This window comes from Eublepharis macularius, chromosome 12, assembly GCF_028583425.1.
Source record: "Eublepharis macularius isolate TG4126 chromosome 12, MPM_Emac_v1.0, whole genome shotgun sequence".
NCBI lineage: Eukaryota > Metazoa > Chordata > Lepidosauria > Squamata > Eublepharidae > Eublepharis > Eublepharis macularius.
The window spans coordinates 42,340,819-42,368,533 of record NC_072801.1 but is presented as its reverse complement, the minus strand read 5'-3'; the positions used below and the strand labels follow the sequence as shown (position 1 = coordinate 42,368,533).

General features: G+C 43.7%; 1 protein-coding gene across 1 annotated transcript in view; it reads right to left on the bottom strand.

Annotated features, from left to right (window-relative positions):
• TBKBP1 (TBK1 binding protein 1) overlaps positions 1-27,433 on the bottom strand; it is a 56,668-nt gene extending 29,235 nt beyond the window's left edge. Inside the window, exons 1-6 of the mRNA XM_054995347.1 lie at positions 27,197-27,433; positions 24,297-24,419; positions 22,572-22,676; positions 19,306-19,447; positions 16,697-16,893; positions 11,899-11,960 (exon numbers count right to left, since the gene is read on the bottom strand). Coding sequence (XP_054851322.1) covers positions 11,899-11,960; positions 16,697-16,893; positions 19,306-19,447; positions 22,572-22,676; positions 24,297-24,419; positions 27,197-27,418 — 851 coding nt within the window. The 5' untranslated portion in view covers positions 27,419-27,433. The remainder of the gene's footprint in view (positions 1-11,898; positions 11,961-16,696; positions 16,894-19,305; positions 19,448-22,571; positions 22,677-24,296; positions 24,420-27,196) is intronic.
• Between the last annotated feature and the right edge of the window lie 282 nt (positions 27,434-27,715).

The window sequence follows — 27,715 nt, the reverse complement described above, 5'->3', positions numbered from 1 at the left end:
TTCTCTAAACCCCACCCTCTTCAGGCCCCACCCCCAAATTCTCCAGGAATTTTCCAACCTGAAGTTGGCAACCCTATCTACTGCACCAAGTTATGACTTGGAACAGTTCTGCGTGGTGCCAGAAAGTGTGGAGGGAGAAAGTGCATTCAAGTCACAGTTATTGTTACTATTATTTATAGTCTGCCTTTCTCACTGAGATCCAAGGTGGAATACACACTACAAGTAAAGACATTATAATCAACAGCAAGGACATTCACTTAGCAAAATACAATTTGATCAAAGTCAAGACATTCAAGGACAACAGATATAATAAAGTATGGTAGTAGAAAATTGAAAACTAGCATAAAGCCAAACACAGAGAATGAAATCTTTCTGAAATAAAACATAATTAATTAATATGAGATCTTTAGCAACATGTAACTACTCAGTAGGAGCATATCTACAGTAACCAAGAGTGTAGTCTATAGTCGCTGTACTTTACCAAGGTATCTCTCAGAGTTATTTCTTATGACACAGTCCTATAATCTGAGTAGTAAACCCTCCTGAATAATTCAGTCTTGCTTAGTTTGTGAAAAGCCAGGAGTGTGGGAGCTTTCCTGTTCTCCTCAGGGAGCTACCACACAGAAAGCACATGTATGGGCAGCTATTGATTTAGCCCAGCTACAGGGTGGTATCTACAGAAGGTCCTGTTCAGATGCACTTCTGGGATAAATTAGGGTTGCCAGCCTCCAGGTGGTGGTTGGAGATCCCCCGGAATTACAACTGATCTCCAGGTGACAGAGACCAGTTCCCCTGGAAAAAATGGCTGTCTTGGAAGGTGGACTCTATGGCATTATAGACAGCTGAAATCCCTCTCCTTCCCAAACCCCATCTTCTCCAGGCTCTACCCCACAAATCTCCAGGAATTTCCCAACCAGGAGCTGGCAACCCTGGATAACATTTGAATTGGAAATTTTTATTTCTCCAAAATGCAGAGGTCTGACCTAAGACATCTTGATCCCGAGGCAGAAAATCCAAGTGCTATTTCTATTTCCTAGAAATTATATGAGTGGCTAAATCCACTGAAAAAAATTTCCAGCCCCAACGAAATGAACACCACAAACCATCTCAAACACACAAACAAAAACCAATCAAATAAGAATGGTTTGATGCTGCACCTGAAATTGCAAAGATCAAGCGACAGGCAGCCATGAGAAAAGTGTTCCATCTGGGATCATTTCATTACAGAAAAATTGAGTGACAAAATTTATCAAGCCGAGCACTTTCCCAAAAGCACTAATTTTCAGGAGAAATGGTCTCCATTCTATGAATATCTGGAAAACAATAATATTTGGGTGGTATCAAAGTTTCACAAATCTGTTTTTGAATTGCTATAATGTAGTTATTAGAATCTAAGCCTTATCACTGTTACTTTACATTGTATATAGTATTGTTATTGGTTGTGTTTTAGTTACCAATTGTTACTTGTTAATCTGTGCTATCTTGTAATTTATTGTATGCATTTTATTAATAAAATTTTGTTTAAATTAAAAAAAGAAAAAAGAAAAAAAAGAAAAGTGTTCCATAAACATGGAGCCACTGCAGAAAAGATCTCCTCTCCAAGAGCCATCCATTTTGTTTCTGATTCTGAAGGTGGGGGAAGGCAAACAGAGAAAGGGCCCCAGGAGAAGATCTTTTCAGGTAGGCACATAGGGAAGGGAGTAGTCTTTAATGGGCTCTGGTCCCAGATTCATTAGAAGCCTCCCTGTCTGTCTAGCTTCTTGTAGTGGGGAAGTTTCATACGCAAGAGGCCAAGATACACAAAGTGGAACCTGAGGCAAGATGGAATCCACCGGACCTGCACTGATGACTGCTCTCAAGTAGAGATGGGCACGAACAGGGGGAAAAAATGAACACAATGTTCGTTGTTCATTCCCATCCACAAACAGGGATTCACGAACATCAACGGATATGACATGTTCATAAACATGTTCGTAGTTGGAGGTTCGTGGGAGCCAGAACGGCCCCCTTGGGACTTAGCTGAACTTGAGCTGGGGAGAGGAGAGTCCATGGGTCTCCCCCTTTCATGTCATTTTCTGTTTACAGTGACAAAAACTGGACTGTCTGCTGGAAGCTACTTTGAGGGGTTACAAACAGACCTTCCCAATGTCCAATACCCCCCAAATTTGCAGGGGACATAGTCCTCACTGTCCTCTGAAGACCACCCCCCCCCAAGTTTCAGAGAGATTGGACCCCAGAAAAGGCATGATCCATGGGTCTCTCCCTTTCATGTCAGTTTCTCTTCACAGTGGCAAAAACTGGACTGTCTGCTGGAAGCTACTTTGAGGGGTTACAAGCCAGAAGGAAAGCCAGAAGGAGTTCAGACAGAGTTCAGACAGTCCATGCCTATGTTGCCAGGGGAATTTATTGAAAGGCATCAGACTGTCTGGCTTTATGAATGGCTGACGAACGCCACAAAGAGGGCTTGGAATGAACACGTTTGTCGGGAACGGGGCTTCACGAACAGCTTGCTCACGAACAGCAGATTGGGCTGTTCGTGGCTTTTTTCTGTTTGTATTGTTCGTGCCCATCTCTACTCTCAAGCTGGTTGTGAAGCATCTCCAGAGCTGTTTCAACATACCCTGCTTGAAGTAAAGTCAATTTTTAAAAATTTTAATCTGGATTCTTCCTATAACAAATGCTTTTGGCACTAAAACAGTCACTTTTGTGGGAGGAAATGAACATAATTTTTGGTGGTGACTGTTTCCCTATTAGAATGTGACTTCTTATGAAACGTACCTGGGCCGTTTCCAGACGGCTTACCGGCCCCCGCAACGCCGCGCCACGTTGCGGGGAAAGCGCGAAATATCGCATTTTCTCGCGTGAGTTTTGCGTGACATTGCACGACGTTGCACAAAACTCACGCGAGAAAATGCGATATTTCACGTTTTCCAAGCAACGTGGTGCGACGTTCCGGGGGCCAGTAAGCCGCCTGGAAACGGCCCTGGTTCTCTTTTCACTCTCATTCCATTCACAAATTTTAAGAGGTGTTTGCTTCAGATGATACGTATACTTCAGAATGCTTTTATTCTAACACTGTTTTAGCCCAATTTTTAGGATTTTAGAATTCTGTGTTTTATGATTTTTTATTGTTTCATGATGCTTTATTTTATGCCACTTTAAGGGGGGGCAGAGAAAGCAGCTAACAACTGCCTGAAATGAGAACAATTTGCTATTATTTATCCCTTCAAGCAACTGAAATACTTTTTTGCATAGGATAAGCCCAAGATATTTTGGTGGAAAATCCAATTGGCACCCCTTTCTACTAATAATGATGGAGCACAACTTTCTGGGAAATTCTCCAGATATTGAAACTAACGTGAGCTACACAAGACAACGGTAGAGCTCGGAAGTCAAATTTTACTCAAAATTTCCCCAGTATGTTATCTGTGGACTTCCTGTGGTACATGAAGCTAGCTCAGTTCTTTGGCTCAAAGCTGGCACCAATATACCATATGGCCAGTTTGTTCTAAGTATGTGCAATAAGCACCTCCGCCGTGCCCTTTCATTTTCCAACAAGAGAGAAATGAGAGAGAGAGAAGGGGAAAAAAATGAATGAAGAGAATGTGATTAAAAACTACAGTACCCCCTCCCACCTGCTTGTGGGTAATTTTGGGGGGAGAGAAGTGACTAGTTCAGGAAGTTTAGAAGACCAAAGGAAAGAAAACACCTCTGAAAATATGCCACACACACACATGTGCTTTGTACTGCCAAGTGATGGAAAGACAGAGTTTACAAAAAATAGAACCACAGTTACAAGAAAACCAATTACGAGAAAGCAAAAAGTACTACTTCTTCTTCTCAAGGACTGGCACAGTGGCATATGCCTTAAGATGCCCATTTTTTATTTCTCCTTTGTCCAGCCTCCTGATACAGAATTCTCTTAGAATGAAAGCCCATTTTTCAGTCCCCTATTCAGGACTCATGAGTCCTCATCTTACAATCTAAACCAGCATTCTAGAACTAGTGACTGGACTGCAAGATATAATGGCCCTTTGTGCACCTGAACAAGGCACAGCATATTCTTGGATTCAATCATTTTCAGCAGAACCATTTCACATATCCTACTGCCACTTGTCAGAAATCGAGTGATGTGCCCAAATCAAGGAATTAGCTCATAAGCAGCCTAGTAGATTTTAAATGTTTTACAGTGCCATCTTAAGTAGACTTGTCTCCTTCTAAGAACAATGATTTTAATGGCCTTAGAAGGGTGTAACTCCGCTTATGATGGAACTGTGAGAAATAAAAACAATAATATTACAGTTTGAATGCCAACACACAGAGGGTGACCCAATAAGTGAGTTCATGACAGAAGTGAGATTCTATCCAGGAGACTTCACAATTTATACATAGTTCAGTCTCTTGCACAGCAATCCTTAGCAGGTCAAGTCAGAAACCTACACAGGTCTATTTAATGGGGCTTACACCCGGGAAAGGCTTCCTATGATCACTCTGTTAACCTCTACAGTGTACTAGCTCTAATGACTCTTAATTCTAAGCAGTTTTGGTTCCAGAAACAAAAACGGAAAATATTAAAGATGGCCCTTTCCTTCTAACAATGAGGGGCAGCTTTTGATTATGAAACTGCAAGTTATTTCAGATTTCTTTCAATAGTATCATAAAGCCAGAAAATATTGAGGGCACATTTATTTGAACTCCCATCTACAAACTTAGTGCATTAAAAGGCAGATGGTTAAAAAAAAAATCAACAACCCTAAATGAAATTGTAATTGCAGAAATTATTGAGAGATAATGTGATGATGACCATTAACGAGATGGCTTTGAAGCCTACTAGAAATAGTAGGCCATTTTCACGGAGGAGAGGCCTAATAACATAACTACAAGCTATGACAAGTAAATGAACCTCCGTGTTCACGGACAGCACACCTCTAAGGATCAAGTGCTGGGGACAAAGAGGGATGACCTACTGCTTGCTGGTCTGCTTGTGACTACCCCAGAGGCATCGCCTTTGGAAAATAGAATACCGGCCTACGTGGTAGTTTTTATACTCCATTTGGAAAACCACTATACCCCAATCACATTAGCCACAGTGATATACCACACTCAACAGCAAATAAAAGTCTACATGACATGAAGTTGGAAATTATAAGTAACCTGAACCTGACATGATCCTCCAGTTAGACACTATACCTGTTAACATCAAAAACAGATCCCGTAAATGTTGAATTCTAATTACTGTCAACTTTAAAGACTCCCGGAGCTCTTTGGAGGCTGTCATTTTCTTTCATATTTTGGAACAATCTGATACAATGCCACACACTGATTTTTACTGTGTAGTATCTCCCAAATTTGGGATAAGGCAAGCAGTGCTTTTGCAGCAGTGAGAGAGAGGCACTCTGCTCATGCTCCAAAGGAAGATTCTCTTACTGATTCTAACACAGGCTAATCTCTGGAAGCAAAAACAGGTTCTCAAAGTGTGGTCTGCTAACCAATGTGGTGTGCAATATTTACAGTGTCAGACTAAGACCTGGGGGGGGGGGGAGGTTAAAATCCTCACTCTGCCACAGAAGCTTTCTGGGTGACTTTGGGACAGTCACACACACTCAGACTCAACTACCTCATAGGGTTGGGAGGATTCAATGGAGGAGAGGAGAAGGCTGTATGCTTCTTTGGGTCCCCATTAGACCCCCCAAAAAATAAACTCTTGTCTCGAGTTACATCTTGCCCTGGGTCCTACTGTAGAATACAGCCAAGGATGGACCATTGATCTGTTCCATTTTGTATAAATAATGCAACATTCAGTAAGTGAATAGGGACCTCCTTTTTCCCCCCTTACGTTTCATAGTCAGTCTTAACTCTAATCTTGCATGCACATAACTCCCCTGCAGCTGTTTTCCCTTTTACAAATCTCCAGTAAATCAACAAGCCTCCAAACAGATTGTTCTTTACGTTATTGTGAAAATGGAAACAAAAGGAAACATAACTCCCCCACTCCAAAGCCCTCTAGCACCTCTTCGCCATCCGTACTCCCTCATGAGCCCGTCCACACCGTGTCATTCTCTATCTATCCACAGGTTGGAGACGGCTTTGTCTACTTGATTTTTCATGTTGCTGTGCACACCGAGGCATGTTTGATCTGCCTGATGAAAAGTCAGCGTTCCCTTTTTAATAATGCATCATTGTCAAGGGACCTCCTTGCACCTCATGAGGTATGGGGTAATCTGGACAAGGGCAAATTTGACATGAAACAAAAAATCTGCGCACAAAAAAACCCATCGAGCACAGCTTGGAGCAAGTTAAGACTCACAAGATTTTCAGGTTCAAAGGAAGGGGGGGATAAGAGGTACACTATCAAATCCTCCCAGTATATATTATATAACTCACTGCAGTGCAGAACTCAAAATCGTGAAGATGGGGACAATATTGGATTTAGGGGCTTAGAAGTGACCCTATAGTTTTAACCACCTTAAACGGCAATCTGTGGCTTACCAGTAGCCTGCCACGTATGTTCAAGTTTGATGAGCTTTGGATACTTCCAGAACTCAGATGAGAGTAACATCAGTGCCTCGTTCCCTTCATAAAATGTGCACTGCAGGCTCGTCTGTTTGCTTGAGGGCCATGTGGAGAAAAGACACAGACACTAACCCTTCAACTGTCATTTGGTTTCACTCCCTGCTTTGTCATCAGCATTTTAAAGAAAAAATGTCAGGTTTTTAAAGGATATGTCAACTCTTCTTTAAAATACTATGACAAAGCAGGAAGCTCAACTTGGAAAAGCGGACAGAGTGGAGGCTGAAGGGTTAAATACTGTTTTCCCTTCCCAGCATGGCCCTGGGAAAAACTGAAGTTACAGGAAACTGAAATTTTGAGCATTTGGAGAGCAACCCTCAGAAGTCAAGTCCCATTGCTACTTAGTAAGTGTGCTTAGGACTGCAGCTGTAGAGTATAACTGAACTTCAGTTCAAACACCTTAGAAGCATCCTCGTACACTGCACCTATAGAAACTTTCATATGTAAAAGAACCACCAAGCCAACAGAGGGATTTCTAATACCACACAGCTGAAGAATCAATGTGATGATAGGAGACACATGTGAAGGGAATAGTCTACCATTTTCAAGACCAAATAGCAGCTACATGGGACTCTAATTTTGATTGTGGCATTGGGTGGGGATGTTGAGAGTGGTAATCTTCCCCTATACATGGTTTTGCAGATTAAAATTAACCAGTCTCCACTCCCTTGGCTGATGGGCTCAGAAGAAATAAAAATCAGTACCTTTTTTGGTCTGTTAACAGCACAGAGGTATAAGAGTGTGTCGATGTCAGGGGTTGAAATTGGAGGGAACTACCCCTCTCCCACTAGATGGCCCAATTGAAGCCCCGCACCACCACCATTTCCCTTTAAAAATAGCTAGGAAGATTCATCCACCAATCTCTCAAGTGTCTCATTTAATCTGGCCTCTACATTAGATTAATAAAATCCAGGTCCTTTCAAGAGTATCAGATGAAGGGAGCTTTGACTCTTGAAAAGTCATACCTTGGAAATCTAGTTGGTCTTTAAGGTGCTACTGGACTCAGATCTTACTCTTTGACTGCAGACCAATGTAGCTACATACCTGAAACTATCTAGATTAGATTAGAAATCAAAAGGTTAGTTCCCTTTTACACATGTACTGGCAGCAGCTAAAATTGTTCTAGCAAAGAACTGGACATGTGAGATTCTGCTGCCTATTTTGGAGCAGCTTAAAAGAAGCAGAGATTTAAAAGAAGTGGGGGGAGGGTTGTGTGTAAGGGACTTCCCAAATAAATTTTCAGATGAATGATCTCTTTGTGTCAAACACTGGAATAAAATTTGCAAAAACAAAACAGATTATCGAACAACCAAGACCATCTTGGAAATAAGATTTCTGACAGAATTTTAGATGTTAACTTAAGATTATAAGGTTAGTTGCTCAGAACATGGCAAGACAACAGAATTGCGGCTCCTTCAGGTGGACAGGCGAAAGACTTGAGAATGTTTAGATCAGTAGGGGAAGAAGCAGCCCCGCAGTCCCTCTTCCTAGCTCTGAGCCCTCCAGGCACCATGCTTCCATGGGTACTCCCTCCCACAGCACGCACATGCATCTTCTCCCCCAGATCCTTACCCTCCTCACCACCACCAAGATAGTGCCAACCTAGACAGAACAAACTCGCCACTCCAAAAGGCCTAGCTTTGTTTACTGGTGAGGCGAAGGAGAAAATAAGCTGCAGCACAGGCAGGGAGACGGAACACAATGTGGGGAGGTGGTGCAGTATAGGAGACTGGGCCCTAAATTTATCTCAGGGCAAGTGTAGCAGGGGCAGGGAAGAAAGGGACCGGGGATTTTTTAAAAAGTGTACCTTTTAAACCCCTAAATTAAATTTTGGAGTTTGCTGAACTGTTTGCACATAACAAACTTTAGACACAGCAAACTCAAGTACAACTTATGCAAGCCTGCCAGGGTCACATACTGACACTGACGGAGCTGTACAAAGCACAACCCACTGCAGGATGCAGTGGGGTGGGGGAATGGGTTGGGAAGGCAAAAGCACGCTGCATACTTTGAACCACCAGATCACAGCCGTTGCAGTATTTCAGCTGAGTCAGGCCAGTGACTAAGCGGTTCTGTTTCACAGGGGAGGCAATCAGTGGAAGCAAATGTACTTACTGCTCATTCAAAACCAGTTCATCCCCTTTCTCCCTCCGTGCCTCTGCGCAGAGGTGTTCCAAGATGAATGGCTCTGGGGCCTCTTTTCTCACTCAGCACAAAGAAAGAGCGAGGCAGGTGTCGCAGCAGCTCCCTTTGACACGTTTTAAATTCACACTTCACACCCTCTTTCTGTACTCCCTCTTACCCCTCCCTCCTCAAACTCTTGATTAATTAAAAAGAAAACATGCAAAGCGAGATGCTAGATTTTTAAAATAAGCACGAGCCCAAAACTTCGCCTCTTTCAAAACCTCCTACTCCACCAGGATTCAGCAGACAAACTGCTGAGGCACAAGGGCTTCTTAAAGCCACAAATAAGGGCCACACTAGATTTTATGACTCCCACTTGTTCAAACCGTGGATGCTGATGCCATTTTAGAGAAGAATTTGGCCATTTAAAAATGCAGCAAGTGGCATAGCGGGACTTGTCTCCCCCCCTCCCCCACCCCCACACATGCCTTTTCAGGCGCTGAAGCAGCCGGTTTTGGAACTTGAAAAAGTATGGGAGGGAAAGATCACTCAGCCAAATTCTTCCCTAAAATGGTGTCGTCATCCACAAGTCAAACCCATGGACACTGTAAGTCTAATCTGGCCTTAAGAAATGGCTAGCATTGTTTCTCAATCATTAATCCTTTTTGATTTTTGCATGAAACTTATTTTCTCAGGCACCAGGCACTGGCTAAAAACAAGCCATTTCTACCAGCTCAGCAGATCTTGAGGTTGAGATGCAATCCTGCACAGCCGGGGGCAGGGACGGGTACAAACCTCATCTCAGGGCACTTCTCCCTATTCTGTACAATCTAATTAGCTAATTTCCACCAGAGAGATCCCCAAGATGGTGAAGAGGCATGTTCTGAAGGTCTGTACATCCCAGATGCACACAAATCCATTTTAGACTGAGATCATGGCACACAGAGAGAAGGGGCTTAGACCTTCCCCTCCATGTAGCTTTCCCAACCTGAAACAGTCCTTGGGGGCACTATTTGCTCCATTGTGGAAATGCAATGAAATACGCTCTTTTTTAAGCAAGATGGGCCTTACCTTAATTTTTAAGAGTTTTTATGTTGTGATTATTTTGTGCTATAGCAGTGGTCCCCAACATGGTGCCCACAAAGATCTTTCCTGGCACCCACCAAGTGTTATTAGAAAGTGGATAGAGCCAGGTGGGGCTTTTGCCCACAAGGCTTCTGACTGGCCGTTAGAGAGCCAATCAGCTGTGCAGATTAATATAATGTTGCAGCTGCTGCTGCTACCACACTATTGCTTTCATTCTCTCTCATTCCTCTTTCCCAGTGTATTTTTAAAATTGCCCTTCTTCTTCCCTGTGCTTGAGCGTCTTGTACGGTTGGGTCCATCTCCTGCAGTCACCATTTTGTAGCTGCACCCACCATATTGTGCCAGAATAACACAGGCTTCAAAAGACTGGGGCCCCTGCACTACACCAATAATTCATTCCCTGTATTATCTTGTCCACACAAGAAAATCCAGTTGCTAACGACTGCTATAAAGCAATGACAGTGCAGCATCCAACCACGTATGGATCTTAGTCCACCTTTCTCTGCAAAACTAAACACAGGCTCTGGGTAATTTACAGGAAAATAAATGTTATTCATGAAATAGTACCTAACATTTCCGCAAGCAATACCATAAACCATTCTCAACCATCTGAAAGGAAAACATTTCATGGCTGTTTGGACCAGCAGCACAAAAACTCAGCCAAAGTCTCTTTTAAATAAAAACAGACTTGCAGAAAACAAGAAAGAAAGAGGCAGCAGTTCACTCCTCATGCGAGGGGACTCTAAAAGGAAGTGGTCAGGTGAGCAAGGTAGTTATATCCCTGCCTTCCTTCCATTACAGAACTCAAGGAGGCATACACAGACCTGAGGTCTCCAGACCTGATTCAGAAAAGCAGCAGGATTGTGTGTCCCCACCACCTGTCACTTCCTGAAGTAGGGCTGCCAGACCCGCCCCCCGTGGGGGTGGGGGATCCCCCCGCCCCCACCCCCACCCCTACTTACCTGGCCAGCGGGGGGGCGCACTTCCATGCACGCCCCCCTGCAGTAATGTGCGCCCCCGCGCACAGCAGCTGCCAGGATCAGGCCTGTTTTGGCCTCAATCGGGGCCCCTGTGGAGCGCGGGAGCATTCCTGCGCTCCGCAGGAGCCCACAAAGGACCCGATCCGCGTCAAAACGGGCTCAATCTGGCCCGTTTTGGCGCGGATTGGGCCCGTTGTGGGCCCCTGCGGAGCGCAGGAATGCTCCCGCGCTCCACAGGGGCCCCAAATGTGCCCGATCCGCGTCAAAACGGGCCCAATCCATGCCAAAACAAGCGCAGATCGGCCCCGTTTTGGCGCAGATTGGGCCTGTTGTGGGCCCCTGCAGAGCGCAGGAACGCCCCTGCGCTCCAAAGGAGCCCAAAACGGGCCCGATCTGTGCCAAAACGGGCCCAATCCGCACCCATTTTGAAGCAGATCGGGCCCGTTTGGGGCTGCTGCGAAGTGCAGGAGCGTTCCTGCACTCCGCAGCAGCCCCCAACAGCGCAATCCAGGGGCTGCGTGATGATGTCGCTTCTCCTGCTGGGAGATTGAGGGGGCCTGGCAACCCTTTCCTGAAGCTTTATCCTAAAGCATATCTCTATCACATGTGTATACACCACAAGCACCTAAAACTGCCACGGATAACCTCCTTTCCATAACTTATCTTTTACCCCCCAGAGTTCATTTATTTTCAATACATCCTTATATTATGCCAAAGTTATATGATGCTTATTGCATGAAGTATGCTGGTGCCTCATTCTACCCTTCCAAATTATCTTTACACCACAGATAACACATTCGAAGAGACGTCCTTTTACAACAAACCACTCTTCCCAGATAGTCCTATAGAAGTTACACTTCTCATTCTCAAACTGTGCTTCTCTAACAGATTATTCCTTCCACCTTATGTTACCTTCCCCAGTTATTCCTCTACCCCAAGTCACACAACCTGATTTGTTTAGGTTCTCTTCCTCCACATCCTTCTAACAAATGACACTCAATCTTACTCTAGTCACTATGACCTCCTCCTCAAAGTTTATCTACGACACATCCCAAAGGCTCAAAGTTCTGTGGGTACTTATTTGCACATTCACACGCCAGAGGAATTCACACCAAACTTTGACATAAAAAGCACTTACTGGTCATCTCCAACTTTCTTTACCCATGCCATGTCTCTCTCCGACTGACTCGTTGCAAGATCCTATGATACATTAAGATAAACCAGGTTAGCATGGCTGGAAAAGGATGCACAGGCAAGAGTGAACACAACCTCCTATCCTACAATCAGGGGCCCCAAATCCCATGGGAATATAAAACTGGAATATATGGTGCAAACTGAAGCGGTGTGCAAATTTACATGGACTTTGAGGCAATAGCAGTTGGTACACCAGTGGTTCCATTTGGTAACTGTTTGTCCTCCTACTAAACTCAGATGTGGGTTCGTCTATATGATCTCCAGAAAACAAGGTTATCCAGTACAAACTCAGGGATCTAAGTTATGACTAACCACCACCACCCCTTCACTGATCAAGCCGTGCAGCTCAGACTATGATATACCATAAGCCAAGACATGATGCATTGTAGAAATAATAACAACAGAACAAGTGGTTATGCTTAAAGGAATTTATTAATATCTTGCCTCTCTTTGTGGTTCAAAGTGGCTTATACGTCATAATTTAAAATATCACAATTTAAAACCGACCAAAAAAACCCTCCTTCCCCAAAAAAGATACCTACAGATTATGCCGCATGAAAAGCCCTGTCAAATAAGATGATCTTGCAATGACTCCTGAAAGTTTCTAAAGATGGAGCCTCAATCGCTACATCAAAGAGCTTGTTTGGCAAAGTGAGAGGTACAGTGGAAATATTATTTCTGCACAGACACTGGATGATGCGAGGTGGGCAAACTTCAGTGGCAGAGAAGCCAATAAATAGCAGCCACAGGATCACAGATGGCGCACAGGGACATACAGACTAGTGCAATGTTATGAAAGGCACATTCAGGTCCTCACTCCAAATCCATGCTCAGTTCACACCTGCCAAATTTTATCATGGACATTTTATCAGGATGTAAGTCAACACCAACCAATATATTTTTTTATTGTGTAGCTGAACTGAATGCTTTGCATATGGTAGACAGAAGCAGATAGTTCTTTAACCAGAGATGATGCTTGGACTAAACAGGTTTTGCAGGTTTTTACAGAAAAAATGCATCAAAGTGAAAGTAGGACAACTAAACACACCACAAGCTGCAATCTCTCTTTCATATAGCTTCCAACCCCCATGTCTTCCAATTTATTTGAGCCAATAATATATATTGGAATATATGTTCCAAAACAGCTTCTTCCAGTTTATCTTCACATTTATCACCCACTGAGATAGGTTAGACTGACAGTGACTGGCCCAAGATCACCCAGCAAGTTTCCATGGCAAAATCGGGGTTTGAACTCGGGTCTCCCAGATAATGTAGTCAAAATACCCAAGCCATCCTCAGCCACCTGTGATTGATTACATGGAAGACATAAGACATGATGTATTGGTTAAGAGCAGCAGAACTCTAATCTGGAGAATCAGGTTTGATTCCCCACTCCTCTGCTTGAAGCCAGCTGGGTGACCTTGGGTCAGTCACAGCTCTCTCAAAGCTCTCTCAGCCCCACCCACTTCACAGGGTGATTGTCGTGAGGATAATAATAACACACTTTGTAAACTGCTCTGAGTGGGTGTTGTCTTGAAGGGCAGTATATAAATCAAATATTATTATTATGTTATTATTAATGACACAGTGACTTAACAGCTATTTTCTTTTATTACAGTAGCATATTTTAAGCCGCAGTGTGTACTAGAATAACTGCTAGGCTGCTTCAACATGTATTTATGGACAAGGCAGGTCATACATTATATCCTCCAGGTGACCACATGAAATCCTTCATCTGACTATGTCAGATGTGTTCCACAGTGACAAAACTATATGATTTGAGCTGAGTAGCACCTTAGAGACCAACACATTTTATAGTGTATAAGCTTTCGAGAGTAAGAGCTCCCTTCTCCAGACACTGTGTCTGAAGAAGGGAGCTCTGATTCTTGAAAGCTTACATACTATAAAATGTGTTGGTCTCTAAGGTGCCACTGGACTCAAATCCTGCTGTTCTACTCTAGACCAACATGGCTACCCACCTAAAACTAATCTCAACTATGTAGACCAGATTTGAGATGCGTTAATTTTTTTTAAAGGATTTCTTTCGTCAACTGCTCAAACATTTTCATCCCAGTCAGCTCTTTTGCTCCCAGGAGACCTTTCCGAACTTTTCTGCCTTTACTTACATTTATTAGATGAAAACGTGTTACCTTTTTAGTCTTCCTCACAAAAGAAATCAGAAATCTGGAGAGAGATTGCTCCATAATTTAACACCCTTAAGTGTTAGCTAAAAGCCATTCTAATTTTCAACCTAATTTTGTCCATGGTGAAGTAGTGGCTAGCTACAGGTGCTTGTATATGCACTCCCCACAACAATAGCCTGTATTATAAAGTATTTTATGAATATTATTTTCTCAGTATTTATCTTTCAACCTAAATCCCTTCTCTCCACTGTGATTAGTGTGTCAGACTAGGATCTGGGATGGATGAATCCCCCACTCTGCCAGGGAAGCTTGCTGGGTCACCTTGGGCCAGTTACTTCCTTTCAACCTAGCCTACCTCACAGGGTTGCTGTTGAAAGGATAAAATGGAGCAGCAGAGAATGATGCTGTCATCTGCTTTGGGTCTCCATTAGAGGAGGATAACTGGGTATAAATATCTAAACAAACCAATTGTAGAGAACTGGTTTCCTATGCTCTTACTAACAGTCTGCCTTGTATCTTTTATATGATCACCTGTATAACATTTTACGTGCTGATATCATGCCGCAAGATGAGGTAAAACGACACTGAAGAAGATGAAAAAAGAGAATCACACTCTCGCCTACCCAACTGAGGCCTATTGTCTACCATTGCTACCTGTGGGACCTTGTGACTGACAAAGACTCTAGTCATTTTACAGATGACCTACTTTGAAAAGTCATTGTGCAATTCAGATATTTCAGGAGAATGAGACTAAACAGGACACACTTTCAAACACAGCATTTATTTTATCAAATTAATTAAGGCGTACTTTTGATTTAGCACTCACCCTTCTGTGTTAACGGTCACACAACACATCTACTGTATTTCTGATATCTGGAAAATCGTCTGTGATATAGACAGAGTAGTATAAGGAAGACCTGGCTTTAAATCACAGAGCGCATTGGGTGACCTTGGGACAGTTACTCTCGTAGCCTAACATACCTCATAGGGTTGCAGTAAGGGTAAAATAGGAAAGAGAGAACTCGATTCAAGGTTTTGCTTATCATGTACAACTCTCATCATGGCCTCAGTTCCTCATATCTACAGGACCACCTCTCTCCTTATGCTCTGCCACAGCAGCTTCAATCATCCGAACAGGGCAAAACCCACAGCTGCCCATACACACACACACTCTCTGTGGTGTGTCTGGCCTTATGGAAGGGTCTCCCTGAAAAGGTCAGAAAAACACCCACTCTCCTGGCTTTCCACAAACGATGCAAAACCAGATTATGGAGAGCTTTCATACACACAGAATGGAATTTGCTGAAAGGAAATGGTTCAAAAAGATGCTTAAAGAAAGGGATAGAAATTGTAGACTATTATCGGGCACTCTTACTATTGTTTATTATTTCATGTCAAATTGCTTATGTTTTGTTTCAACATTGTTTCAGCTCTGTATCCAATTTCTGCTTGTTTTTAAACTTCTGTAATCTCCACCCTGTTTTACTGTTTACTGAATGTGCCAGTGGTTGATCATATTGAATTACACTGTGTAATCTACCTCGAATTGCAATGAGAAAGGCAGATTATGAACAACATAAATAAATAAATGTACAGTATTCTGACCTCCTTGCAGGAAGAGTGGGATAAAAATGTGCAAAACTGAAACTGGATTATTCAAATTTCCAGCCACCACCCAGGACAAACCTGGGCAGTAAGACCTTCAGCAGAGCTGTCAAACGGAGCACAAGCAGATAAACTCACGATCCCTTATTATCCAGAGCGATTTTTCAGCTGGAGTTGCATCTCCAGCTGTTAATCAAAGCTACGTTGTCTCTCTACCTCCAGGAAAGCTTTAGGCAGCCATGCCCTCCTGTTCTATGTTATTGAATGTCAGTCCTAGAATTGCTTTTCCCCTGTTTCAGCATTTCTTCAACTCTGTATTTGATTTTTTGCTAATATTGTATCTTGTAAACTTGCATTTATGTACCCTATGACATTGTTTATTGAAATGCCCTTGATATTGAATCTCACACTATGTAATCCACCATGAGTCTCAGTGAGAAAGGCAAACTATAAATGACAAATAAATAAGCAGATAGATCTGTTAAAGGTAAGTTTCTGAATCTCTCTTTAATAAAAGCCCCACTCTTGCTTTATAGTCCAATACACCTGTTCCATTACACTAAATCTTTAATAATACATACCAGTAATATATGCAAAACACTAGGCTGCGGCAGAAGGATTAATGAGCTGATCCGAATTACAAGCCAGCGACACACATAACAGAAATAAGGAGGTAGCCTGCTGATGTAAGCAGCCTCATGATGTACTTCACAATCACATCCATACTACAACCCACATCCAGTTCTACAGGTCACAACATTTCCAAACGCCTCCTGGGATATGTGGTTCTGTCAGGACTCCACCATTTCTAATGGAGAAGTCAAAACATCCCTATAAAACTACGATTCCCAAGATTCTCTAAGGTTTCCAAAATATTCTAGTCCATCCAAAACAATTTAGATGTGCTTGGAAGTTCCACACTTCTTAAAGCTTTAGACATAATTATGATCACTCCCCAGGAAAACCAAGACCCCATGCCAGATTTAAACATACCTGAGCCCGAGTCTCCTGTAACTGCTTGACTTCTGCCTGCAGTCTCTCGCATTCCGCCTTCAGCTGCTCCTCCCGATGCTGTGAATTCTGCATTTCCTGCCTTGCATCCTCCAGCTCCGCTTCCAACCGGTGCACCTCCAAGCCCTCTGCCTGTTCCAGGCCTCTAGGGCTCTGCCAGTTCATGGAACGATCCAAGACTAGATGAGGAGGGAGGAAGGATGTAAGACAACAGGGAAAGTGAAGGGAAGGCTGGTTGGACTAAGTAGCTATTCCAGAAGCCACACTGCAGCAATTTTGCTGGCTCTCACAATTCTTGTAATCACAAGGTAGCCTGGCTCCCCCCCCCCGCCCCCCCCCCCCGCCATGAAAAGCTTCAGCTGCTCATTTCCACACATCAATCTTCTATTAAAGGGGCAAAGCATTTTTCTTCACGCCTGCTGGCAATGGTAAGTTATCACTTGGTCAGAATGCCAGAGGCCCAACCTCATTTTTACTCTCTAGGCTACTGCTAGGTGTAGAGGCTACATAACTAAGGGGGGATGTGACTAGGCAATACTTAGCTATTAGTGTGGATACAAGCTGTCATTGAACAAATATGTGCACTAAGGCATCATGTGGGGATTGGCGGGGGGAGGGGGCGATTGCATTTATAGTGTGGAGTGCAGGCAGGCACCATGCATGCATATTCAGAGAGTAGCATGTGGACATGACTGGCAGCATTTCTCAGGGTGTATTCAGCGATGCTGCCCCTCATAGTGCCTGTATGAGAGCCCAATCACCAAGTAATCTCACATATGGGATCAGAGGGCAGAACATTCATATCAGAGTGTGCCACTGCTAAGATAGGTTTGGGCTCTGATACCTCTCATTCCTTCTGATGCTCCTCTGAGATCATGACTCCATATCTCCTGGTGCATTTCAAAAGTCCTACCAAGTGCTTTCTTAGCTCGTTAGAGAGTCTCTACAAAGCCACTCATCTTTGCCCAAAAATACTTTCTCCAAGATAAAACCCTCATAAAAATCAATCAAAAGAATATCCTTTATCATTTTCTCACAAAGCAAATTCCTCTTTAATTTTTTAAGGGTCAACATTTATCCCAGGAATTCTGGGTAGTCAAAGAGCCCTTTTTTACAAGCTTTTGAAAAATGAACTATTATTACATGGCACAAAATCAAGGCACCACAGTACCATCTACTGGCTGAAAAACACACAGCAATTGACAAACCAGAATTAGTTTCTGGCCTGTGAGTATGTATACTCACATCTCTGCTTTTCCCAGAACACCCAGGTAGCTACTGGCTCACTGCCCTCCTCATCCAGGCAGCTCGTCTGACCTGGGAACAAGTACAGTGTAGTAGCCAACAGAATAAGTTGTGATCTAGAAGGTATCCAATTCAAATTTTGCCTTTGCCATAAGCTCATTGCAAACTTTTTAAAGCCACTATCTTTCAGTCTCAAGCTTCCTCCCATCGGTACCATAGGGATAATACAATAATATTAGCGTACCTTGCAGGGCTGTTGCAAGAATTATGAGAAGAGCATGTAGGCGAAGTGCTTTGGACACTGCATGCACTACATACATTATTACCAGTATTATTAGGAATCCTCTTCCAGTGTTTCAACATTTTTTGTATTGGCTATGGATTCTGCATAGGGATAATTGCATGGCAGGCTGCTTCAGGCTGCATACAGCCAGCCAGCATGGAGTAGTGGTTAGAATGTCAGACTAGGAGCTGAGAGACCCAGGTTCCAATCGCCACTCTGCCATGGAAGCTTGTTGGGTGACCTAGGACCAGTCACACTCTCTTAACCTAACCTACCTCACAGGGTTGTTGTGAGGATAAAATGCAGGAGAAAAGAATGATGTAAGCTGCTTTGGGTCCCTTTTGGGGAGAAAAGATGTGGGTATAAAATAAATAAATTTTGCTTAGGGGATTTATATGCCACCTTTCCAGAGACCTGGTTGAGGTGGTTCAGAAGTAGAAACAATAGCATAACAGCATAAAAACTTAAATGATCAATGCTCAAAACAAACTGGGGCATAAAAACAGCATAAAATAGCTGCTGAGCAGCCCAAAAAATGTCAGTATAACAGTCCGCAAGGTAGAAGCAGGCCATAGAACAATTTAAAAGACTTTTTAAAACCTCAGTGAAAAACCTAGTTTAAAAGAATGATTTTGGCCTGGCACCTAAATGATAGTAAGGTAGGCACCAGGAGAGACTCAAGAGGGTGGGCTTTCACAAGGCAAGGTGCCACCACTGAAAATGCCCTGTGCCTCCACTTGCCACTCAACTAATCATTACCAGTGGGACATAAAGAGCAGGGCTTGGGAGGGAATCTTAACTGGAAGGCTGGACAATATGGGAGGAGGTAGTCCTTCTAGTGGAAATGTGAATTGAAGACTTTCCAGCTAATCCTTTTTAGCCACTCCCCTGTTCCAGGCCCTCAGCCTTTCCAAGCCCATATCCAATTGTGAAAGCTGCAGAATACCCACACACACAAATTTGACAATATCATGTGACACAAACATCCAGGGATACTCGGAGCTTGGGAGAGCACAGAGAAAGACCAACCCCTTTCCCCCAGACCACAAAGCAAGAGAGTCACCATGGCCGCCATGGAGTGAGAGGTATTGCACTTCCTGGCTTTGCAGAGGCGAGTTGATGCTCTGGAACGTATTGCTGTCTCTCTGCCTCAGCTGCTGTTCCAGGCTACGGATCCGATTCAAATGTGTCTCGACCAGAGCTCTCTGCAAAGAGAGTAGAACAATAGTAAAGAGTCTAGTAGCACCTTTAAGACTAACCAACTTTATTGTAGCATAAGCTTTCGAGAACCACAGCTCTTTTCATCAGATGCAGAGTAGGACAGGAATAGTTATAGGGTTGCCAGCTCTGGGTTGGTAAATACCTGGAGATTTTGAAGGTAAAGCCGGGGGGAGGGGTAGTGTTTGGGCAGGGGCTGGAGCTCAGCAGGTTATAAAGCCAGAGAGCCCACTCTCCAAAGCAGCCATTTTTTCCAGGGGAACTGATCTCTGTCAACTAGAGATCAGTCATAATTTCCGGAGAACTCCAGGCCTCACCTAGGGTTGGCAACCTTAGAAATGGATGGAGAGAGCAAGAGAGAGAACAGGGCTGCCAAGACCTACTCCACACCCCCAGACAAAGATTACCCCTCACACCACGGGTCCTCTTCCCATCTAATTTTCATACCAAATAATTTACTGAACAGGTTTGTTTCTATACCTGCATTTCTCCCCCCCCCCCCCCATTTAATACCACATACTTATATCCCACCTGTCCTCCAATGAGGGCAGGGCAGGGTAGATGCCATCATCCACACAACAACCCTGTAGGTTAGGCTGAAAGCCTGGCCCAAGGCTCACATCCCACCCCCCTTAAATAAGAATCCTGCTGAGTTCACAGCTGCCTTCCAGCGCCCCAGGATAAGCCAAAGAAGTATGTCCTCCTCGCTTCAGCAGCACTATGCTACAGAAGGAAAGGGGGAGAGGAAGCAGCCTGTAACTTTGCCACTTGCTTGCACAGGGGGTCCTAAAACTGCTTACTAGCATTTTTCTGTCTTTGAAATATATTTTATTAAACTTAAAATGTATTACAACTATTTCTACAAAAATCATTATAATATTGATATTATCATATCAATTCTAACCTACCTAATGCAAGAGTTACAGAACTTATAAAAATATTGCACCAGTTATACCATTCGATATAAGTAAATTTAGCTCTTGGGACCCAAAAATCATAAAATGGTTTCCAGTTCCAGACTTTGGGTGTAGTACCTCTTCCAGCTCTTTCCAACTGGCATTTTAGCTGCAGTCAAAAAGGTTACTAACTTTTTAAAAACACAGCTGTTTATGTATTTAGAATATTTCTATGCTACCTCTTTAGAGTGTGCTAGAAGCAGCTTACAATTAAAAAACACAACATTAAAACATAAGCCATTAAAAACACAAGCAGCATGAAAACTATCCATAAAACAGAATCAGATCTCATAAGATAAAACTCCTAGAAGCCTGGGTAAAAAGATGTGTTTTGGCCTGGTGTCTAAGAGACAGTTAAGTAGGCACCAAGTGAGCCTTAAGTGGGAAGGCATTCCACAAAGGTGAGGTGCCACTACAGAAAATGCCTTGTCTCTAGTCGCCACCTGCCTCTCCTCTGAAGGTAGGGGCACAGAAAGCAGGGCTTGAAAGGCAGGACTTAACCATCCAGCTAACCAGATCAAGGCAAAATGACATCTTTTTTCCTGTTTTGTATTTTTTTAACAAGGAGGTCTCTCTTCCTTGTCCTTCCTCTTCTCTGTATTCATTGGGGTTATATCCTTGGATTTGTTCCTCTAGCAGAGGTGCTTTCCCTCTGAAGGAGCCTTACCCTAAAGCAAGTAAATTGTACCACGAAAAGTTCCTTTCACTGGAGGGAAGCATTTCCACTAGTGGAACAGATACAACTCACTCTGTTTAACCAGCATTTCTTTTCCCCCTATGAACTTTGTTCTCAGTGTTGCTTGTATTTTTTCTGGTTTTTTTCCCCTGAACACAATTCCACCATTCCCTCCTCAACTCCCCCCATCTCCTTTCCATTTGTTTTATGCATAATTCAGTTGTGACCCTTTGCAGGTCAGGCTTTGTTGATTGTTCACTATACAATATGAATACGAATACGAAGAAGAAGAAGAATCGATTTATATACTACCCTTCAGGATGACTTAACACCCACTCAGAGCGGTTTACAAAGTATGTTATTATTATCCCCACAACAATCACCCTGTGAGGCGGGTGGGGCTGAGAGAGTTCCTAGAAGCTGTGACTGACCCAAGGTCACCCAGCTGGCTTCAAGTGGAGGAGTAGGGAATCAAACCCAGCTCTCCAGATTAGAGTCTCACACTCTTAACCACTACACCAAACTGGAGACACAGTCACTGTTATTAACCATGCTAGATAAAAAGGGAACCTCCTTACCTCTGATTAACATTCACCCAGGGACTAACAAGGAGCATTTAATTCCATCACAACTTGCTTAGAGAAGCTAGTGTGCCTGATTAAGGCAAGCATGTTCTTAACTAAAGCACTTTTTCAAATAATAAATTATTGCAATGTGAAACAGGTTAGATTTCTTGATGGTCACTAGCCATGACAGCCAGAAGCGTAAGAATCACATAAAAACAACTGGATGATCTTGGGCCAGTCACTCATTCTCTGCGAAACCCACCTTACAGAGTTGTTGTAGTTGTAAGGATAAAATGGAGGAAGGGAGAACAATGTTGTAAGCCACTTTGTAGAGATAAGTAGAGTATAAAATCTAAACAAAGAAAACAGACAGATATTCTGAACTCACAAGGGGTCATGCCCCACCTGTGAACTTCCCAGAACCATGTGGTGGAGGCTGACTGGAGGCTGACTGGAGGCTGAGCATAATCAATGGAAGACTGGAGGCTGTGCATAATATTCTTTTGTGTGATCCAAAACTACTAAGTTTTTTATCACTTATTTTTTATCACTTATTTCTACCACACTATCCCAGCGATTGTGGCCAGCTGCAAGTGGGACAAGCCAAAAATAGAAACATGCAGTTCAGACACAGCAAAAACCCTTGATAAGAAGCTTTAATCTCTGCCACCAAACCCCCCAACCCCAGAGTAAATGAGGAAAACGCATTCTGTGTGATTTTGAAAAGGTCTTTAGGCTGGGATTTTTGACAGTTCCCTAAATGTTCATTGACAAAGAGAGCTGTTTCAGCAGAAATACAGCGCCACAGCCAGGGCAGGCGCAAATGTGGCTGTCCTCTCTAACGTTATAGATTTGTGCAGAAAGATACATGCAAAGGAAGGCATCTTGTGCAAGAAGCCTGGGTGGAACTCACCATCTGTCCCAGCTCTGACTCAAGGTCAGTTTTCTCCACACACAGTTTCTCATAGGCCTGGATCATCTCTGCCAGCTGCTCTTCCCTCTCCTTGCTTTTCTGCAGCTGGGAGGGAGAAAAGAGAGGAAAATTAGGGTCTGAGAGAGGGTTGTCTTTCCATGGAAAACACGGCTCTTGGGTCTTCTTGTCACCTCTGAGCAAAGAGGACTGGCAGATTTCATTTACAATTCAAAACCTGATTAATCAAAAGTAAAAGCAGGATGAGGGTATACAACATGTGCTCCACAGTACCACTCAGAAGAAAAAGCTCTTCTCTATCTCCGGTCAAAGTTCATGTTCTTCTCACTCTAAAATTACACTGCAGTTGTGGTTTCTTTCAACTTCAAGGAAGCAGGTTTCTGGAAACGTGTGTAAAACACAGCAACCATAATCGAGCGAGCACATAAAGTTATATTATGAGACGGTCAGGAACAAAGGAATTGTTTTCAACTGTTTTGTAAATTCTTGGGGACAAAAGGAACAAATAATATTTTTTAAAAACCAAGATCGAATCCTGTTTTGATACCGGGGGGAATCTATGCTACTGTAGAATCCTATGCTGAATTACTTTAGTCTAAGCCCTTGGAAATCAGTGTGCTTAGGCTGGAATAATAAATCTGCACAGAACTGCACTGTTAGTCTGCTGCAGCAAAAACAGGCAAGGTTCTGGTGGCATCTTAAAAGCTAGCAGGTTTTCATTCTACTGTTTTAGCTTATGCTTGCAAAAAACTTGATCGTCTCATAAAGTGCCACAAATCTCCATTAGATGGGATGCAATGTCAGTCTTTTCTTGTACTGAAAGATTTTCACTTAAAAAAAATTACTTTTTTTAAGTTGGAAAATTTTTCAGACCTTATTGAAAGGTTCCAAATGTTTGGGAACAGGAAAGCAGGGAATCACCTGTCAGGAAACACAGCATCATGAAGTTCCTGAGGTCAGAAAGCCACTGCCTGCCAAACAGCTAGAACTGACAAGTGGCTGCTTCTATTACAACTCAAGTTAAAGTAAGATCACGCTGGGCACTGGGCCTGTGATCTACCTTGGCAGTTGGCAGCTTTGTGCATTCATCTAAAAGCCCTTGTTCAAAAAGCAATATCTGCAGAGGACTATATTACAAACTGTCTTTTGTAAACTGGCTATTTTGGCTTCCCTGGAATTCCAAAGAGGGAGAAGTAAATGAGAAAAGTGTTTTAGAATTACAAAATGATTGGAATGTGCCTGCAACAGCAGCTGGACAAAAAAACCACACAGTCCTCCAAGCATTACTACAATCTCGAGCAGTAACACATGGACTGACAAACAGTAGCTAAGAACAAAAGCAGCAGAAACCATCAGCAGCTGGTAGAAAATACAAGTCCCAAAGGCACCAAAGAAAAATCAAAGATGAATTCTCTGAGTCAGGAGTTCCACAGACTCGGTGCCACAACTAAAGAGGCCCTGTCCCATCCACTAAATTTCCAATGATGGGTTGCAAGGGAAGCAAGGTTCTGAGGAACATTTTAGTGTACTAGTGGGCAGAGATGGGAGAAAGCAGTCTCATATATCCCAGGCCTAGACTTCTTAGGTTTCTACAGATCCAGAGCAGCATATTGGATTAGAACAATGCTCCTTACAACAGACAAAATCTCACAAGCTAAGATGGTGGCTTCAAAGTCCCTTCCAGGGACACTGGGAAACCCCGCCTACCTCCCGCTGGAATTGATTCAACTGTTGCTGGAGATTGGCTTTCTCGCTCTTCAGAAGAGAGGTTTCCTTGGAGTCATAGACTGAGAAGATGCGCTCGTCTCCAAATTCACTGATCAGTGGGAACTACAGGCCAGGAACATAAGGCAAACAAGACACAACCAATTTTTTTTACACAGGGGTCATTTCATAGAAAAAGAGCTGGAGGAACTCATTAGCATAACTCATTAGCATATGCCACGCCTCTTGCCATCGCCGGAAGTGTGTCATTAGTATTACTGATTTGCATATGCCACACACCCTGACATCACCTATCCTGGCTGTTTTGGACCCAATCCTGGCCATTCAGGGCCAAAATTGGGCCCAAAATGGCAAAAACGGGCTGAAAATGGCTGAAAAGGGGCCCAAAATGGTCAGGATCGGGCCACTGATGAGCGGGAGAGTGATCCACCACCCATAAGAGGCCCGATCCAGGCTGTTTCAGCCCCAATCCAGGCCAAAATGGGCCCCAAATGGCCAAGAGTCAGGTGGGTGGGGCCACCTGACATGTGACCTCTTTGGGGAACTGCCGGAACTGCGTTCCTGTGCATTCCCTCTCGAAATGAGCTCTGTTTTTACATATGATCAAAATGTACATCCCACCTTTTCCAAACATTTGTGTGAAGAAAGCAACAGTGAATCAGTGTACAAAAGCAGGAAAGTCCAGATCTCAAATACCAGCTAGTCAAAACACTGATACAAAATAATTTAAAATACACCTACAGCAGCGGATCTGGTACTTCTCATAAAACAGATATGCTGGATCCAACCTGTCTTTCCACTAGTGAAAAAGGGACAAGATCCCCTCCTTTGACCACCAAAAAGGCTCTGCTATGGACCACAAGACCCACTTGAACAAAAAAAATGTGGGATGGGATCTGTAATAAAGAGTGGAACTGGGCAAAAAGGCTTGCTGGATACAATTCAATGACAGCATTGAGTTAGCTGCAAAGCATCCTTACTTAGGGAGACTTCAGAGCTAGTGTGGAAAAAGAGCCTCTCTACATGAGACGCTTAGGCATGTGTTCATCAAGCGTCAGGAGACACAACTTTAGCTGAGAAGCGTAGTTTTGAAAGACAGAGCCAACAGAGATTGCTCCAGAGGGGACAGATTCTATCACAGCCCTCTGCTGCCTCTGGTGTGCCCCTTCCGGAGCTTTTACCATGCCACCCTCACATTTGAATTAACCAAGCCTCAGCAGGGCAAAGGCTCTAGAAGGGGAGAAGCCAGAGGCAGCGGAGGGCTGTGAGAGAATCCATCCCCTCTGGAGTGATCTCCATCGGCTCTGTCATTTAAAACTATGCTTCCCAGCTAACAGTGTGTCTCCCAACTTGTGAAGAATACATGTCAGATGTCTTCTGTAGAGACTCTTAGTGGTTACAAAGTTAGACGAGGATCTGGGAGACCCAGGTTCAAATCCCCAAACTGCAACTCCATAGGTGGGACTCAGACCAATAAGGCACCAGCCTCTGCTGGAGGATCCCGAGCCATGGGTTGAAGACCACGCGTATAAATACCACTTTCTTCTGGCCCTGTATTCTGATGTGTCAAGATTCTGGGTCAGGTGTGAACCGTGTCCTTCGCTTGAGAATTCTCTCAGCAGCTCAGGGCACCATGCCTGCAGGGCTCTCTCCAGTTATGCTCTGCTGTGACAGCTTCATTCATCCAAGAGAAGATTTTTAAGGGTGCCACCCTGCCAATGGGGAGAATCAGCAGCTGCCTGTTCACACACATCCTCCTTGTGAAACAGCCTGCCTGAAGAGGTCAAGAAGGCTCCCACACATCTGTCATTCCACAGATAATATCAAAGGGAGCATTTTTAAAAAGATATGAGAACTGTATGAGAATGAACAGCCTGGGGAGCTTTTGTGGCTTAATGCAAGCAAGGAGACACCATCAGGCAGGATATTTAACAGCAGGTTTTATTCTTCTGTTACAAGCCCTGCTTTACGTTCTCCTCCATCTTTCTTTTCCCCTTCCAGTCTAGAGGGCCTAGTCTACCTAGCAACAGACTACGGTCTCCCTAATGGGACACACTTTCAAATTTTAACAATAACTTGCAAAGCAGCTATTAAAACACATCAGGAGGGCAGGGTTTAGGGAGGAGCAGTTTACAATGCCACAGAGCGCACCCTCCAAAGCTGCTGGGTCCTCCAGAGGAACTGGTCTCTGTAGTTAGGGTTGCCAACTCCAGGTTAGAAAATTCCTGGAGATTTTGTGGGTGGAGCCTGGAGAGGGCAGGGTTTAGGGAGGGGAGGGAGCTCAGCAGGGTATAATATCATAGAGACCACCCCCCAAAGCAGCCATTTTCTCCAGAACTAATGTCTGTCAGCTGGAGATCAGTAGTAATTCCGGGAGATCTCCAGCTACCACCTGGAGGCTGGAAACCCTAACTGTAGTCTGAAATCAGTTGTAATTCGAGATCTCCAGGTCCCACCTGAGGCATGGCAATCCTACCAGGAGGCATGTTTTACAATGGAATCGTCCACTGCAATTATCATTGTAGGTATCACCTGCATCTACTACATTACCTTCTACTTCGTAATCCACTTTCTGTGTTGATTATAGGATACTTTTGTTTTAGATCGTTTGTTCTTCAAATTGCTCCCTAATGCTGTACTTCTGGTCCCATTGCATTATTCATTGGCTGTCTTCTGTTATCTGATTGCATTGTTTATAACCTGTAATCTGCCTTGATTCTCGGTGAGAAAGGCAGATTATAAATAAAGTAAATAATAAAATAAATCTTGACACTTCCAGTGGCCATTGGTACCACTTATTGGGTCAGGCCAGCTCTAACCACGGAATGGAAACAAGATCAGCCTTCATAAATAGAAAACTGTGGACCATCATAGGCCCTCACCTTGATCTCATACATCTTCAGCTTCCGCTTGAGGCAGGCGTTCTCCCGCTCCAGCCCCGTCAGGCGGTTCTTGATGTCATCGTAGGCCGTGATGAGAGCAAAGTGGGAGGCTGAGCACATCTCGCTGGAGAGGTCTGTGTTGGGGCTGTCCAGCCACTCATCATCCTGGACCAAGGCATCTTGGGTAAGGATGCTGATGTCATCCTCAAACATGGAGTCCATGGCAGGGTCTGGAACGGGAGGGCATTTAGGAAGAAAGGCCAGCAGCGCATGGCAACCTCCGGCTGTTAAGAGATAACAAGGAATGTGAGCAAGGCCAACCAGCAGGGGGAGGTGGGGAATGAGGGGAAAGAAGTATTATGAGAGGGTGCCTTGGTATATCAAGGTTCTGGCCACATCTGCCATCCTGACCTCAGTTAAGAACTCCTTTGCTAAGCTCACCTGTTTCTCCCATTTGTATGGTCCCAAGTCTTTGTAGAGGGCTTCCATTATGTACCAGTGCAAATTCCTTACAGTGAA